At 39.7% G+C, this 17063-nt stretch overlaps 1 protein-coding gene across 1 annotated transcript in view; it reads right to left on the reverse strand.

Annotated features, from left to right (window-relative positions):
- lrrk1 (leucine-rich repeat kinase 1) overlaps window positions 1-17063 on the reverse strand; it is a 266364-nt gene that overhangs the window by 148074 nt on the left and 101227 nt on the right. The window contains exons 9-10 of the mRNA XM_060941094.1: window positions 12366-12529; window positions 12008-12145 (exon numbers count right to left, since the gene is read on the reverse strand). Of these exons, the coding sequence (XP_060797077.1) occupies window positions 12008-12145; window positions 12366-12529 (302 nt within the window). The remainder of the gene's footprint in view (window positions 1-12007; window positions 12146-12365; window positions 12530-17063) is intronic.

Consider the following 17063-nt stretch of genomic DNA (forward strand, 5'->3'; position numbering starts at 1 on the left):
TTTGTCTTTGTTTAGAGCACATCAGCTGCTTACTCTGAATCATGTATTCATATTGAGCTACATCTCTACAATATATGCCTAGTAAAAACAGCCCCCATCAGATCACATCTGCGGTGCCACAGCACTGAGGTGCGTTCCACTACTGAGAAATATATAAACCAATTTGGAGGTGTTACGTTTAAACAAACATGTCAAAAGAAAAGTTTAATTTTCATTCTCTTGTAGTTGCACGAGTGAGAAAAAAAAAACAAAACCTTTTGTGTCCATTATATCGACAGCTTGCTGAACCTACTTGTCTGCCAGGCAACTGTGAATGAATAACAGAGAGCCTGGATATGTAATTAGCTTGTTCTGGACACTGATGTTTCTAAACCTGCTACTTCAAATGTAATGTAAGCCCAAATCAAATATAAAAGCACATTAAGCACAAGAAAAAGCACAGGCAATCTCAACAGCATGCAACTAACATTTGCTTCTGTTCAGTGGTTTAAAAACAAAAAAAACCCACAACGAATCACACCAGATTAATAAATGGTCTAAAGAGCTCATTAAGGCCTTTCATTTCTACAATGCAATTTCATATTTATGAAAATTAAGATTTATTACAAACCCATACTCCCCGTCTCCAAAAAAGTGCAAGTACTCATGGCAGCTATATTAAATTAGGCAATTTGTGAACTATTCTAACTACACTGCGTGCGCGTGCAATATGAAACGTTTTCCCAAGTGTAGTCACTCAAAATGCAAATAAGGCTAAATAAAAAATCATAATTGATCCCTTTGGAGTGCTTCCAATGACAACATAATGATGCACTTCTTCTGCAGAAGCATGAGGCCTAGAGAGAATGCACAAGTCACGTTATGTTACGCCTATGACTCGGTGAAATAAGTGTGCATTAATGCAAACATCAAGTTTTAGAGATGCAGTACTGTGCAAAAAATCTTTAGGATTTTTTCTTCTATACACTGAGAAAATCCACTCAGTGTAATAAGAACACGTGTAACCCTGATTATTCATTAGCTAATCAGCTGGCGGCAGTGCTTACTGGATGTTTTTTGTTTTTCACACCATTCTGTGTGACCTCTAAAGAGTGTTCTGTGTGAAAACAGACCAGCAGTTTCTGAAATACTCAAACCAGCCCATCTGGCACCAGTAGCTATGAATGATCTATTTGCTTCTCTTTATAGTCATTTTCACCATCATCATCATCAAGCTTTAAACACTATATGGCCAAAAGTATGTGGACACCTGACCATCACACCCATATTTTCATATGTGGTCCTTCCTGTTACTACAAAGTCATAAGCACAGAATCATACAGAATGCCTTTGTATGTTGGCGCATTATAATTTCTCTTCATGGAACTATGTAGCCCAAACATGTTAGAGCATGACAATGCCCCTGTGCACAAAGCAAGGTCAATAAAAACATGGATAGCCAAAGTTGTTATGGAAGAACTTAAATGGCCTGCACAGAGCCCTGACCTCAACCGAACTTTGGGATGAACTGGAACCACTGACTGCACTCCAGGCCTCCTCGCCCAACGTCAGTGCCTGACCTCACTAATGCTCTTATGGCTGAATGAACACAAATCCCCACAGCCACACTCCAAAATCTAGTGGAAAAGGCAGGAAGTTCAAAGACATGCAGTTAGGTTAATATGGGACGGCCTTGGGCTGAGGTGCCCTTAAGCGAGGCACCTAACTCCCCACTGCTCCCTGGGCGCTGTTGGCATGGCTGCCCACTGCTCTGGGTATGTGTGTGTGCATGTGTGTGTTCACTGCTTCAGATGGGTTAAATGCAGAGAGGAATTTCACAAGCATGTGATGAATAAAGATGTTGTTGTTCTTCTTCTTAAAACCTTCCCAGAAGAGTTATGACAACACCAACTCTGTGTTAATGCCCATGGTTTTGGAATGGGCACATACCGTAGGTGTGATAGTCATGTGTCCTCATACTTTTGGCCATATATATATATATATATATATATATATATATATATATATATATATATATATTTTTTTTTTAATTCTCATTAATGATCTTCAACACCAAATATTTTCCTGTGAGCTTTTTAGTTCTCTGCTTCCCCCCCTATGGAGCACTTGCATGTGACGTCACAGCCGATCCAGATTGTGACAGACGCCATCTTGTCGGTCAAATGCCATATTCCGCCTTCTACTTCTGCTTTTACTTCTACCTTTTCTTCTGGAAAACCCTACTATATACAATTCTACTACAACAGCTGCGGCTACAAGCTCTCCCTACCTGTGCACGTTTTTTATGTTTTTTGTGTGTATTTTTGCGTGTTGTTCGTCTGTACCGGACTTCAATATCCACTACAACCGTATGGACTTACTGGACATTGGTTTCCAGCAGAAAATGACGGTTTGTAGTGATTTCCATCGCATGCACAACATTCCGGACGAGAAAAAAAAAAACATTCTGGACGAGATAGCGAGACCAGCGGGGTCTCCGTGGATTGTTATCGGAAGCAAAGCGAAGGAGGCAGCGCCGGGAGCGGAAGCAAAAGCGAGGCTGCAGAGCCGGCCTGTTGACTAAGCTCAGAAAACAGCCACTCAAACCTCCACTGCTAAGCCTCTCTCTCTCCAACGCCAGATCCATGTAAACAAGACGGACGATTTGGAATTACAGCTAGAATTACATTATTCTATTCTATAATCGGCTGGTCAGTGCATCTAGTATCGGTACTAGTAATACTTAAGTGACTTACCCGTCCAATGAGGATTCTTGTTTACAAGATGCCACATCTGAGTCGCTGACAAATCCTGAATTTCTGTAAAGATAACTGTCCAGAGATTTATAAGCACGCAGTGCTTCACCACTGAACAGCGAGGGAAAGTTAATGAGGTAATTATACACGTCCGGGTATTCCGCTGGCAGTTCAAAATCCGGTCGTGAAAACTCCGTCCGGAAAGCCATAAGGGTCACTAATCTGTAGATCGTTTATTTTAGACATATATCTAGTTATCTGTTCATTAGAAAAATGAGCCGTGTAGTCCGTCGGTTGAAATTGATCCATTCTGTACACGAGTGCAGCAGTATTCAGCGGTGTTTTTGACCGACAAGATGGCGGTTGTGTACTTTCCGGTCACGTGACTGCAAGATCTCTATTAATGCAGCAAAACCACTACAGCAACCACCTTCATACATTTTAGTCTCCACACCTGACAGAAGTTGATAAAGTTCATGGGGGCTTTGGAGTCACTCGTTAGGGTTAATGTTCCATCCCAGTCACCCCCTTGATTGGAACGTGAACAGTGCTACTGAGTGAATGGGATCGTCTCCCACAGATTCTTGACACTGGTGGTTTGGTGTACGCAACTGCTTCAGCAACTGCATCAGTTACTCTGTAGAATCCGTTATAATGTTAAAGACACAGTTCTTCTAGAAGAAGCATTCTGTCTGAATCATCTTGTATTATTTTTGTAGCCAGTCTCCTTCAACTTGAAGGATTAGAACATTTCGAAATCGTATCACACTCCTCAGTGTTCAGTACACACCTCTGTCTTTTGGATAAAGTGCCAAAAAATAAATGTAAAAAGCCTCATCGAATCTACACTGCTAGGCTCTGCTTTTCTTTAAGCAGACCATTGAACCATACCTCAGGCTCGGTATGTGGATTTCTGGCATTGCAAGTGTGTGAGAGAGAGAGTGAGTTCCCTGTTTGTCAAACTGCTCAGGCATTAAATTACATCTGGGATGTTGGATATAATGCGGCTCTGTACCATTTCACCTTTTACCCCCCCCCTCCCCCCCTTTTTTTTGCATGTGTGCTATTGCAGTAGCTATAGTAGTTTACTTATTTGCAGTAGTGTTTAATAGTAGGGGGTTTAATACAGTTTAATTGTTAGTATTTTACAGGCTGTTTCACAAATCAGGATATACTTTTCGGGTCCACAATAGTCTAAAAATCAAATATCAGATTTTTGTGTTTCTCTGCTGCCAAAAATGACCTTTTGAGATGGAAATTAACTGCACAGAATTTCAGACCTACAGGTCATATACTGGGCGTGTTACTTGTGATGAGAAGACGGCATAGAGTGTATTTCTAAAGCTGACCATCTTTCTTATAGTCCATAAGAGTAAGGGATACAAAGTGAAAAACTGTTGAAATGGATATGATTAAGTACAAATTTTCAAGTACTGTGCAGTTATGTTTGTACATGGTGGTAACTGTAATAACAACTGAAGTGGTGATGATCCTTGTGGTTTTCCGGGAGGACACTTTTTGACGGACACACATTTAACCACATGTGAAGCTCTGCTGCAAATGTGTCCCGCATCTGTTTCAAATCCTGTTTGTTTGTTTTTTTAATTACATTTTTTAAAAATTGTGCAACAACAGAGCATTCTGCTTCAGAAGAGATAAATATTTTCTTAAAAATCACTTACAACCTCATCATATGGTGAGTGTTTTCCAGAGAGGATGTTTCTGATGGACAAAGGATCCTGTCAGAGGTACTTAGTTTACAAAAAAAAAATATAACTTCTACTGAAATATCTTTCTATTTTGAATGAAAGTACTGTATACATCCCGAAGTAAAACCTAGTTAGTGCTAAAAAAATGCAATTCTGAATTTAACCAGTAAAAGTGTCTAAGTGTAATAATTAAAGTAGAATTAAATGAAATGACCACAAGGTCAAAACTGAGCCTGCATTTGACTCTTACGAACATCTTTATAAGAATGTATAAGAGACATTACTGCTGTAGGTAGGGCCGCTGTGTCCCTGTAAAATAAGGTAGAAGAAACTCCAGCATATATATAAAACACACACACACACACACACACACACACACACACACACACACACACACACACGACCTAGTTGCAGGAGTTAGTTGGTGTTATTCAAAAAGACAACCATGATTGTGAAACAACCCTCACAGTAGGTCTGCTACTAGAGATAATTACACTACCATAGAAGCATACAACTGGAAAACACTAACAACTAATTAAACAACTGTAGTAACAGTTACTGTAAAACACTAACAAATAATGAAACTATTGTAGTAGCACAACCTACAAGTTTAATCAGTAGTTAATAAACAACTTCATTACTTAAACTGGTCACTGCTGCCAACTTTGCTGAAGGAGGTTATGTTTTTGCCTCCAATTGTTTGTCCATTCCCAAAAAGTAGTGAATGGATTTTGATGAAATTTTGAGGAAAGGTGAGCTGGGTCAAGAATCAAATGATTAGATGCAAATCCGAATATGTATGTGGATCCAGGATTTTTTTTTGTCTGTTCCCAACATAACTCAAAAATTAATGAACGATTTTTGATGAAATTTGGTGTACAGCTTTAGTATTATCCTAGGCTTAAGTGATTTGATTTTGATGCCGACCTGCACTGGCTACCTGTCGCAGCATGTATCAAATTTAAGACGTTGGTACGAGCTTACCAGGCTGTCAAGGGGTTAGGACCAAGGTGCCTCCAGAGTCTGATCCGCCCCTACACGCCAGTCAGATCCTTACACTTCACTGCTACTGATCGCTAGGCCCCTCCTCCTCCCTGCTCCTACCCAGCCCACTCAAGACTGCTGTCTGTCCTGGCTCCCCGTTGGTGGAATGACCTTCCCATTGAGGTCAGAACTGCCGACTCCTTGACCACCTTCAAGTGCTGACTGAAGACTCACCTCTTCAGGCTGAATCTCTCCCCTGCTTCCCTGTCCACTGTGTTTCGGTCTTGCCCAACCAGGCTGTGTATGTACTGTCTAGCCTGGGGTTAGCCGTTGGAGTTATATTTTTCCCTACTTAATTGTGCTTTGCCAGCTCATTTGTATGGTTGGCTTGTTTTCCTTGGCTGTTTGCTGAGTACTGGTACTTCAACAGAATATTACACTAAGTGTTATTCTGTCACTTGTTCAGCTGGCACTAGAACTTTCTTGTCTAGAAGTTCAGCACTTCGTGTACCTGACTTTTGCACTTCTTGTACGTCGCTCTGGAAAAGAGCGTCTGCTAAATGTCATATAACGTAATGTAACGTAACGGAGTGTAATGATGCTGATCTGTGGCTTAGCAGAGATATGCACTCTAGCAGGTGCCCTTCTAGTTTGTTAGTGTTTTCCAATTAGTGTGCAACTACAGTAGTTTATTTGTTAGTAGAGTAGTTTGTTATTTGTTAGTGGATTTGTTACAGCTATGCTCCTACAGCAATTTTGGTAGTTTATGTACACTACCGTTCAAAAGTTTGGGGTCACTTTGAAATGTCCTTATTTTTGAAAGAAAAGCACTGTTCTTTTCAATGAAGATCACTTTAAACTAATCAGAAATCCACTCTATACATTGCTAATGTGGTAAATGACTATTCTAGCTGCAAATGTCTGGTTTTTGGTGCAATATCTCCATAGGTGTATAGAGGCCCATTTCCAGCAACTCTCACTCCAGTGTTCTAATGGTACAATGTGTTTGCTCATTGCCTCAGAAGGCTAATGATTAGAAAACCCTTGTACAATCATGTTAGCACAGCTGAAAACAGTTTAGCTCTTTAGAGAAGCTATAAAACTGACCTTCCTTTGAGCAGATTGAGTTTCTGGAGCATCACATTTGTGGGGTCGATTAAATGCTCAAAATGGCCAGAAAAATGTCTTGACTATATTTTCTATTCATTTTACAACTTATGGTGGTAAATAAAAGTGTGACTTTTCATGGAAAACACAAAATTGTCTGGGTGACCCCAAACTTTTGAACGGTAGTGTATTTATTAGTGTTTTTGCGTAGGTGTGCTACTCCAGCAGTTGTGGCAGTTTGTGTGTAGATGTACTTTTTTGCAGCTGGTATGTCAAACTGCTCAAGAATGAAGTTGTACCTGGGATGTTGTATATGTTACAGGTGAATTTTGAAATCAGGTGAATCTGGATTCACCTAGGTGATTCTAGATTTACCTCGGTGAATTAGGTCGACATTCTTAAAAGGGATTTTTGGGGGTTCATAAAAGAATGAGAGCACTTCCACCCCCACTCTCTATTTGCCTTTCCCCCCCCTCAGCCTTTAAATCTTCTATCCTATACTTCTCGACCCAGAATTACACTTGCATGCCTGTTTCATTTAATTTGCTTCTCCCCCCCCCCCTAATTTTACTGCCCTTGCTGGGAATCAAACTCAAGACATTCTGCTTTGAAGTCCACCAGTTTACCACTACACCACAGAGGACTCAGTTGCAACAAAGAAATCCAGATTCACCTGATTGCAAGAATCATCTGTAACATATATCGTATATTGTATAACACCACTTCTTCATGGCACAATATATTTGTTGTTTTAACACGATATGTGCTGCTCTGGTAGTTTACTTATTGATTAGTGTTTTACAGTAAAAAAGTGTTATTATGCTTGTTTACCCACTTGTTAAGGTTTATAAAATGAGTGCTACAAAAGCAGTTATCCAGTTACTTTACTCAGTCAGTGGGTGTTGTTTTTACTGTATAGGTGCTTCAGGTCTTATAGTATTCGTCACATTTGTTAATAATTTAATGCTAAATTTATACAAGTTTTATTAGCTTTGCAAGTATTCCAGTATATATTGCAAATCCTTTAGCCATGCTAGTAAAATACACATTGATCATTTTTTGTCTAAGCACACAATATATTTGACTATTTTTACACAGCAGAGAGACTTCTAGTCCAGAAAATACAGCAATCCTCAGTGCAGACTCCATTAGCACTACTGTGTTACGGTATGCTTGAAGGTACACTTGTGAAGAGATGCAATTGACGGCACATGATGAAAACTCATACTTGATGTTTGAAGTGTTCCTAGTGGGGCCACCTGCACCACTGAACTTCTTGAATGAACAGACATCAGCTTCCTGCCAATCAGTTTGCATAGACAGATCCACCGTTCTCCCTTTTCTCCTCTCGGATTATGCAGATTTCGTTTCTCTCTCTCTCTCTCTCTCTCTCTCTCTCTGTGTCTGTGTGTTTTATACTGGATTTGAAGCTGTGAATCATAAGTGGTGCAATGCCAAAGCTGGGTTTATCTGCCAAGCATCTACAACCACCTTCCTAATCATATAGAGAAGAAAAAAAATACAGCCATCAGAGGAAAATTTTTATCTTGTGATGACAGTTTTGTCTCACTTCATCAATATAGTCCAGGCAAATCTTCCTTTTCCTTTTAAGATCCAATGCTTATTGCCACGTTGTATGAAACATCACAGACATGATGCTGTGCTTGAAGATATTTTGTTCCCTGTGTCCTCAGGCAAGATACAGTGTCTTGCAAAAGTATTCATTCCCCTTGGTGTTCGTCCTGTTTTGTCACATTACAAGCTGGAATTAAAATGGATTTTCTGGGGGGTTAGCACCATTTGATTTACACAACATGCCTACCACTTTAAACATGAAAATTGCTGTTTTATTGTGACACAAACAATAATTAAGATGAAAAAACAGAAATCTGGAGTGTGCATAGGTATTCACCCCCCCCCAAAGTCAATACTCTGTAGAGCCACTTTTTGCTGCAATTACAGCTGCTAGGCTCTTGGGGTATGTCTCTGTTAGCTTAGCACATCTAGCCACTGGGATTTTTGCCCATTCCTCAAGGCAAAACTGCTCCAACTCCTTCAAGTTAGATGGGTTGTGTTGGTGTACAGCAATCTTCAAGTTATGCCACAGATTCTCAATTGCATTGAGGTCTGGGCTTTGATTAGGCCATTCCAAGACATTTAAATGTTTCCCTTTAAACCACTCCACTACAGCTTTAGCAGTATGTTTAGGGTCATTGTCCTGCTGGAACATGAACCTTTATCCCAGTCTCAAACCTCTGGCTGACTCAAACAGGTTTTCCTCCAGAATTGCCCTGTATTTAGTGCCATCCATCTTTCCTTCAGTCCTGACCAGCTTTCCTGTCCCTGCAAATGAAAAATATCCCTACAGCATGATGATGCCACCACCATGCTTCACTGTAGGGGTGGTGTTCTCAGGGTGTTGGGTTTGCACCACACATGGCATTTCCCATGATGCCAAAAAAGATCAATTTTAGTCTCATTTGACCAGAGAACCTTCTTCCATGTATTTAAGGAATCTGCCACATGCTGTTGGGCAATCTCCAAACATGTTTTCTTAAGCAATGGCTTTTTTCTGGCCACTCTTCCATAAAGCCCCACTCTGTGGAGTGTATGGCTTAAAGTGGTCCTATGGACAGATACTCCCACCTCTGCAGCGTCATCATTGGTGTCTTTGTTGCATCTCTGATTAATGCCCTCCTTGCCCAGTCTGTGAGTTTTGTGGGCGGCCTTCTCTTGTCAGGTTTGTAGTGGTAACATATTCTTTCCATTTTGTGATAATGGATTTAATGGTGCTCCCTGGGATATTCAAAGTTTATAACCCAACCCTGATCTATACTTCTCCACAACTTTGTCTCTGAGCTGTTTGGAGGCTCCTTGGTTCTCATGTTGCTTGCTTAGTAGTGTTGCAGAGTCAGGGTCCTTCCAGAACAGGTTGATTTATACAGACATCATGTGACCGATCATGTGACACTTTGCACACAGGTGGACCTTAATCAACTAATTATGTGACTTATGAAGTGAATTGGCTAGACCACCCACTTTCATATGAAACCAGGGGTTTCATATGAAAGGGGGTGAATACCTATGCACACTCTAGATTTCTGTTTTTTTTTCATCTTAATTATTGTTTGCGTGACAATAAAACAACAATGTGCACCTTTAAAGTGGTAGGCATGCTGTGTAAATCAAATGGTGCTAACCCCCCAAAAATCCATTTTATTTCCAGCTTGTAATGCAACAAAACAGGACAAACACCAAGGGGGATGAATACTTTTACAAGACACTGTATATACTGTGTTTGTCACATCGGTTACATCACACACACATTCATGTCATGTGTGATTATATAAAATTAAGCCCTATCTGCTATTGATCCTGTGTTTAAGGATCAATATCAGATAGGGCTTTTTTTTTTTGTCTGACCCCAATAATTATTGTAATAATTGTCATTTTTAATGACAACAAAACTAAATAACATGAACAGAACCAACGTCTTAGCCAGAAAATTCACATTCGTTCCAAAAGGCTGCCACAAACATTGCACTCACAGATACCGGTATGTCCAACACTATGAGAGTAATGCCATCATGAGGCAAGACAGAGAATCTCACACACACACAAACACACACAATCAACTTCCCATGACCTTGACCAAGGTTTTATTGGTTATTTCACTTGTATGCCTTTGTTTTATTGTATTGTGAACTCTCTTTTATGGCGTATGAAGTTTTATCTATGTTTATAGTGTCCTGTGTTTTACTGTATATTGGCTATTGATTTTTTTTTCCATTTAATACTGATTTCATTTTAAATGACTATCAATATTTGTATTATTTTGTCTTCACTGTACATCACTGGTTGATTTATATTGTAGTTTATTTAGAAACTTCATTTGATGTGATTGAACTGCACTTAAATACGATCTACATCCAACGCTGACTGTGCCTTTGCTCAAATCAACCTCGATGATGTCACATATTGGCTAGATAAACATCCTGTGTATATAGGCTTCAAATGTTTAATCAGATTACAGCTCATCACACAATCATTGACGCAAACGTATAAAAAAAAAATAACCGCCATAATATTCTATAACCATCAATGCGGCAACACATCCCAGAAAAACAACAGCAGTGACAATCTTGAAGATATCATTCTACTGTAATAAAACTGTTTACACCACAGCACTGTTGAACGCTTGATTGATTTTGATGGCTTGGACAGTAATTCCAGTGATTTGTATGGCGATTTCTCTACATACACGTATTAAAAAGATGTCTCCAGTGTCTACAATTTGGAACAGTCAGAGGTAAAGCTGTAATTTTAACTTTTCCGACATGGGAAAGTTGTCAAGACAGATGACTTTGCGCTTTACACTTTTCTCAGATACATGACAATTTGCATTTTTCGTCTTATTAACTTCCAGAGAGAGAGAAAATAAAGAGACTCTGGAGAAGAAATGACTGTTTAAAGCTGTGGATCTTCCACAATGGTAAACATAACAATAAATATTCTATCCACATTCACTGGATATGTGCAATTGTGCTCTCTGATTGGCTACTCTACTTCGTATATCAGCTCGTATACCGTGAGTAGAGAAAAACAAAATGGCGGAGTGTGTTGCTGAACAAATCGAGGATGAAATAAAAACTCTACTCGAAAACAACCCCCCCCCCCCCCCCCCCCCAAAAAAAAATCTCATCTCATTATCTCTAGCCGCTTTATCCTGTTCGACAGGGTCGCAGGCAAGCTGGAGCCTATCCCAGCTGACTACGGGTGAAAGGCGGGGTACACCCTGGACAAGTCACCAGGTCATCACAGGGCTGACACATAGACACAGACAACCATTCACACTCACATTCACACCTACGGTCAATTTAGAGTCACCAGTTAACCTAACCTGCATGTCTTTGGACTGTAGGGGAAACCGGAGCACCCGGAGGAAACCCACGCGGACACGGGGAGAACATGCAAACTCCGCACAGAAAGGCCCTCGCCGGCCACGGGACTCGAACCCAGGACCTTCTTGCTGTGAGGCGACAGCGCTAGCCACTACATCACCATGCCGCCCCGGCTTATAACTAATATACAACTAAATTTTGTGGAATAACTGTGAAATGGAGAAGTATGAAGTGGTATTTTTTAATAAATAAAAAAGGTCATTGTTAGCACTGTTTTTGGAAACTAATCAAACCTGCCACATCACACCACATCAAAGTTGATTATTTTCTTATTTAGCCCTTCATGTATTTATTATTCCTTAAATAATAGACACAGACTGGCAAACAATAATGGTTCATCCTTAAACACTGTCTTTTTGTCACACTTTCTAAAAAATACTGTATGTTCTTTATGGAAGTCAGGCTCATTAAGATGCATTACTATGTAGATAATCATAATTTTGACTTGAGTGATATTTAAATATAGTTTCTTTCAATCTTCGACACATTTATATAGAAAAACCTTCCTCACCTCAAGCTCAAATATGTAAGAGGGCAGCTCCTTCAGGGCGTTCTCCGAGAAGTCCACCTCCTTCAGGTGAGTCCTCCAGAACATGGAGATCGTGTCAGGGAGACTCTGGATCTGGTTGGATGCAGCTTTGCAGATATTCTACATAAAAAGTGACACTTTGATTACACTAGAAATGGAAAAAGAAGACTCTAGAAATCAGCACTGTATACAGCAGTGACACCACGCTGATATCGGACCATATAAATAGCGGCATTTGCCACTGCTAAATAAGAAAATGTTCTATTTTGATTTTAATCGTTAAAAAAAAAAAATACACATTCTGTGATGGGAAAAGAAAGGAGTGTGTAGAGGAACACACCAAAGGACATGCCCAAGGGTCTGGGAAATGGCTTATCCTGTTCTTGGTGATATTGAGGCTGTTGAGGGACTTGAAACAGTGCAGCACGCGGAATGGGAGATCAATCAGGTGGTTATCGGACACGTCCAGCTCCTGAAGCCTGCGCAGCCCAATCCAGTTAGTGCCTGCAGGACAGAGAGACAGACAGAAAAACAGTAATTTCGCACGCAACATATCTTGAAGGGCCATATTCAGAGTCTGAGACTCAAGTTAAAAATGTGTCAATATTTATGCAAGGAAAGCTCTTACTATTCAGAATCACCTTATGCAGGTGCTTAAGGTGATTTCATGAACAGCTCACGCACATAAAATTCTGTCCTCGTGATAAGCAATAATTCTAATTAAGACGTCTCTTTCAATCTGTGCGTTCAGGGAAAAAAAAAATCTCTCCCTGGAATATGAATAACGTCATATTATGCATTTAATATTGACCTCAAATGGCATTCCATAGTTTTTGAGGGTGTATTTACAGCCCAAAACATCAACTTCAGCATGTGTCAGCCAGTGGTGCCGTTTCTCACACAGCTATAACCAAAATGTCCATAAATTCACAGTTAGAATCACGTATAATTGACACATGCCTCTGGCCTGCGTGCACAAATTCCCTGCAGCTGTCTGAGGGAGTTACATCTGATGTCTGAATAATGATTTGTGCAATTTTAGTGTTGTCATCACTACATGCACATAACCCAATACTGTACTGGCTGAAAGTTACTGCAAACTTTATAAAATATCCCTCCCCCCCCAAAAAAAAATCTTACTGGAGAACCTAAGAATTAAAAGTAGACGGCCTTTCAATTTCATAAAATCAAATCGGGGAAATTTAGTTCCCTCTGAAATTTGGTCAATGTGATATATGTTTATTTTTGTAATATCTAAAAAAAAAAAACAGGTCATTCTGTGGCTGGGAAGTTATTTAATTTGAGGGGATTCCCAAGCAAATAATGTGCATGAAATTGCTCGCTTCATGCAGTCAAGCAGACAGAGGAAATCTGTGTGCGCATCCGCAGGTTTACCTTAGTCGTCGTTGTCTTCATCTTTAGGGTTTTACGGCAGCTGGCATCCAGTGTTGCATTACTGCCATCTACAGGTTTACTTGACCGTGCACTGACCGTTACATCATTCTGTCACTAAACGAACAGTTGATCACACTAAGGTGCTCGCTGACCGCCAATATTTATTAGTTTGGTCCTGCGTTTCCTTTCCTTTTTTTTTGCAGCTGTTTCCTTGACTGTTTACATCCGTTTACATTGCTTGCATGTTTGCACATTACTGCCCTTTTTACTGCTACATCTGATCATTGCCTTGTTTTTGTATTATACTGCCTATTTTGCACTACATTTACCTTTATTTTGTACTATATTGGGTGTGTGGGGTTTTATAAAAAAAATTTTTTTGCTTTTATTTTGCACTCTATTGCCTTTACTTTGTATTATTTTGTCCGCCTATTTATTTATTTGTAATTGGCATTCATGGTGGACAGCAAACTAAGAATTTCATTGTGCAAGAGGACATTGTGCATATGACAATAAACACTTTGAACTTGAACTTTGAATGACGTCTTTTCTTCTCGCTTTCCGTTACTGTAGTCGGTCTTCCACGTTTCATTCGCACACTCACGTCCTCCATTTTTCTCTCCTGTTTCAAATTTGTATCCCACAATGCCTTGCGCAAACAGGGAAAGCCCACCACGTGATGCATGACGTAATATTTTGAATTGGGTCATGGTGAAGCAGGAAAAAAATAGCCTAGAATTTAGGGCCACATGGCTCTATATTCATTAATTGTTCTATTTTAAAAAAAGACTAAAATTGGAAGTCTGTGATTCGAATTCAGTAGCTTTCGGTCCACTGAACAAAAATAATTGGGTGTCGGGGAAAATTCTTTTTATGATCTACAATTGAAAAATCTGAAAGGCAGTCTACCTTTAAAGGTCCCATGGCATGAAATTTTCACTTTCTGAGGTTTTTTAACGTTAAAATGAGTTCCTCTGACCTTCTTAAGTCACCCCAGTGGCTAGAAATTTCATAATGTGTAAACCAAACTATGCCCAACATTTGAGAATGGCGCGTCAAAACGGCGTGTTGATAAACTCTTCCCTTTACTACGTCAGCAAGGGAGATGATCCCCACGCCCCCCCTCTGGATTCCCACCCACTGTATGGATTGCCCGCCCAGCTCAAAAGTTGCCACCAAACATGGAAGTTGCGCTGTACATGGATGTGACAACACAGAAAAGAGTCTGTTTTTACTGTTGACGGGAGAGCCCCTGAAGACGCAGTGGCTTAATTTTATTTACTCCAATAATACGCCGTCGAGTCTACCTAAGACGGTGTATGTTTGTCGGAAGCATTTTCCTGAGGAATGTTTCCACAACTTGGGACAGTACAGGGCAGGTTTTGCACATCAACTGTCACTGAAGCCTGGGTCCGTACCAAGCATCCCTGCCGCATCAGCCACAAACACCGAACAAGTAAGTGTATAACTGTTAAGTCGTTTTGCCGTGTTTTAAAATCGGTGCGTTAGCCTTGCAATGGCTACATTAGCTGTGCAGCTAACCGCTTCCTGCAGTTAGCCAGGTACTCTGCGCTACAAAACCAAAAAGCATGCAGCATGCTCTGTTAAACTGAGTTTAGTCTGGAAATTGACTGTAACTTATGAGCTTATGTTTTGCCGTGTTTTAAAATTGGTGCCACGTTAGCCTTGCAATGGCTACATTAGCTGTGCAGCTAACCGCTTCCTGCAGTTAGCCAGGTACTCTGCGCTACAAAACCAAAAAGCATGCAGCATGCTCTGTTATAATAGCCCATCAAAACAGTTTTTACAAAGACACCCACATTCTTTTTTTTTAAATCACTCGTTCATTTTATTTTTGTTTGTTTGTTCAGTAAAAACCCAAACATTTGTTGAATTTATTTTATTTCCTCGCATCGCACCTTAATGACGTCAGCGCGCGGTATTTTTCCCTTCGCGGTTTGTTCCTTCTCTCTCGCCATAGTAAGACACCCACATCCGCTTGTTCTGACCCACTGGAGGTAGCGTCACAGTGCTGTTAGCCAATCAGAGGTAACACGTTTGCATGTCATGAATATTAATGCTAAGACCCGCCCCCACCCTCTACCCTTCCCCGCCTCCTGCTTCTCATTAGCAAAACGAGGCACTGGGAAAAGCGCTGAAATGGGGCTTTCTCCCAGGAGGCTATATCTACGTGCCGAGGGTTCATTTCGAGAAAGGCTGCGGATATAACATCCGGAAACCTCCACGAGCCCATTTAAAGCATCAACAAACCACCATGCCATGGGTCCTTTAAACATTACAGGTACATGTTACTGCACCATAAAACATAAGAGCCTATCAAATTCCAATTTCCAAATGCAGCCTGGTTTACAATTTGCATATTCATATCTCATATCTGAATTTCTTGATAGTGGAACTGCCACGTCAAGCAATTTACTGTTCAATACAGAAGCTTTTATTCTTCAAAACAAATCAATTAGGTAACTTTAAGACATTAAGTTTACTTTAAAATCAAATACTTCCTTAATTGACCATGTTTTTATCTATAGTTTTACCAAAAATTATGTACGGCTTATCTGTCTATGCTGCTTCTCCTACAGAACTTACTACTGACCAGAGTTTCCTTACACGCTGCTCCAAGCCCAAGTACATTTCCCAACCAATAACTATTTCTGACCTTGTAGAAAAAAATCAGATCTTTCTCTTTTCAATAGAATTTCAAGTAATCCTCTTGCCATCCTCTTTTTCATCTTTTACCTCATATTAAACACAGTTCCTTGCAACTTAGAAATCCTGGAAGTCTACCTCCACATGTTAATACTGAACGTTTTAAGTCTAGCTTTTATAACAGACTGCATTTTCAATATAAGGTAGCTTTGTAAAAAGTTTCAATATTTTTAATGTTTTATTTTAACTATTTACGCATTTATCATCTACTTATGTTATAATTAATTCTAAATATTTTAATATGACTAGCATTTTTTTTGCAAAGTTGTAATAAAGACATTATTATTATTATTATTCAGGCCAAATCCACTGTAAAATATCTTGGTGTTGAACTGGATCAGACTCTATCTAGTAGTTTCATGGCAACCACGCTGATAAAAAAAGATCAATGCTCGTGTAAAGTTTATGGTTCGAATAAGGAAGTATCTGGACTTATCAACTGTCAAACTTGTTGCATCCTCTCTGGTTCTATGTCATCTTGATTATGGCTCATGTGCATGGTATTCAGGGTTGTCAAAATTGCTAAAGGAAAAACTGCAAATATGTCAAAACGAATTAATCAGACTTCGACTAAATCTTGATTCAAGGTCACATATAACTGTTAGTCATTTCAAAACTCTTCAGTGGCTTCCTGTGGAATATAGAGAAATTACTTCATGTCTAAAAGATTGTTTCTGGTGAGGCTCCTTCCTATTTATGTAAAGATATTACAGTATGTATGTCAGGTCCATACATCCTCATGCCACAAGATCTAGCAGTTCTTCTCTTGTTTTACCTCGTGTTCATACCGTTTTTGGTAAATGTAGTGTTCTATACTGCCATCGTTGAGTGGAATGAGCTAGGTTCTGATGTACAAAAGATCAATAGTTTCAACAGTTTTAAATATGCATGCAAAAAAGTTGTATTTGACCATTTT

The sequence above is a fragment of the Neoarius graeffei genome, chromosome 15 (assembly GCF_027579695.1).
Source record: "Neoarius graeffei isolate fNeoGra1 chromosome 15, fNeoGra1.pri, whole genome shotgun sequence".
Taxonomy (NCBI): Eukaryota; Metazoa; Chordata; class Actinopteri; order Siluriformes; family Ariidae; genus Neoarius; species Neoarius graeffei.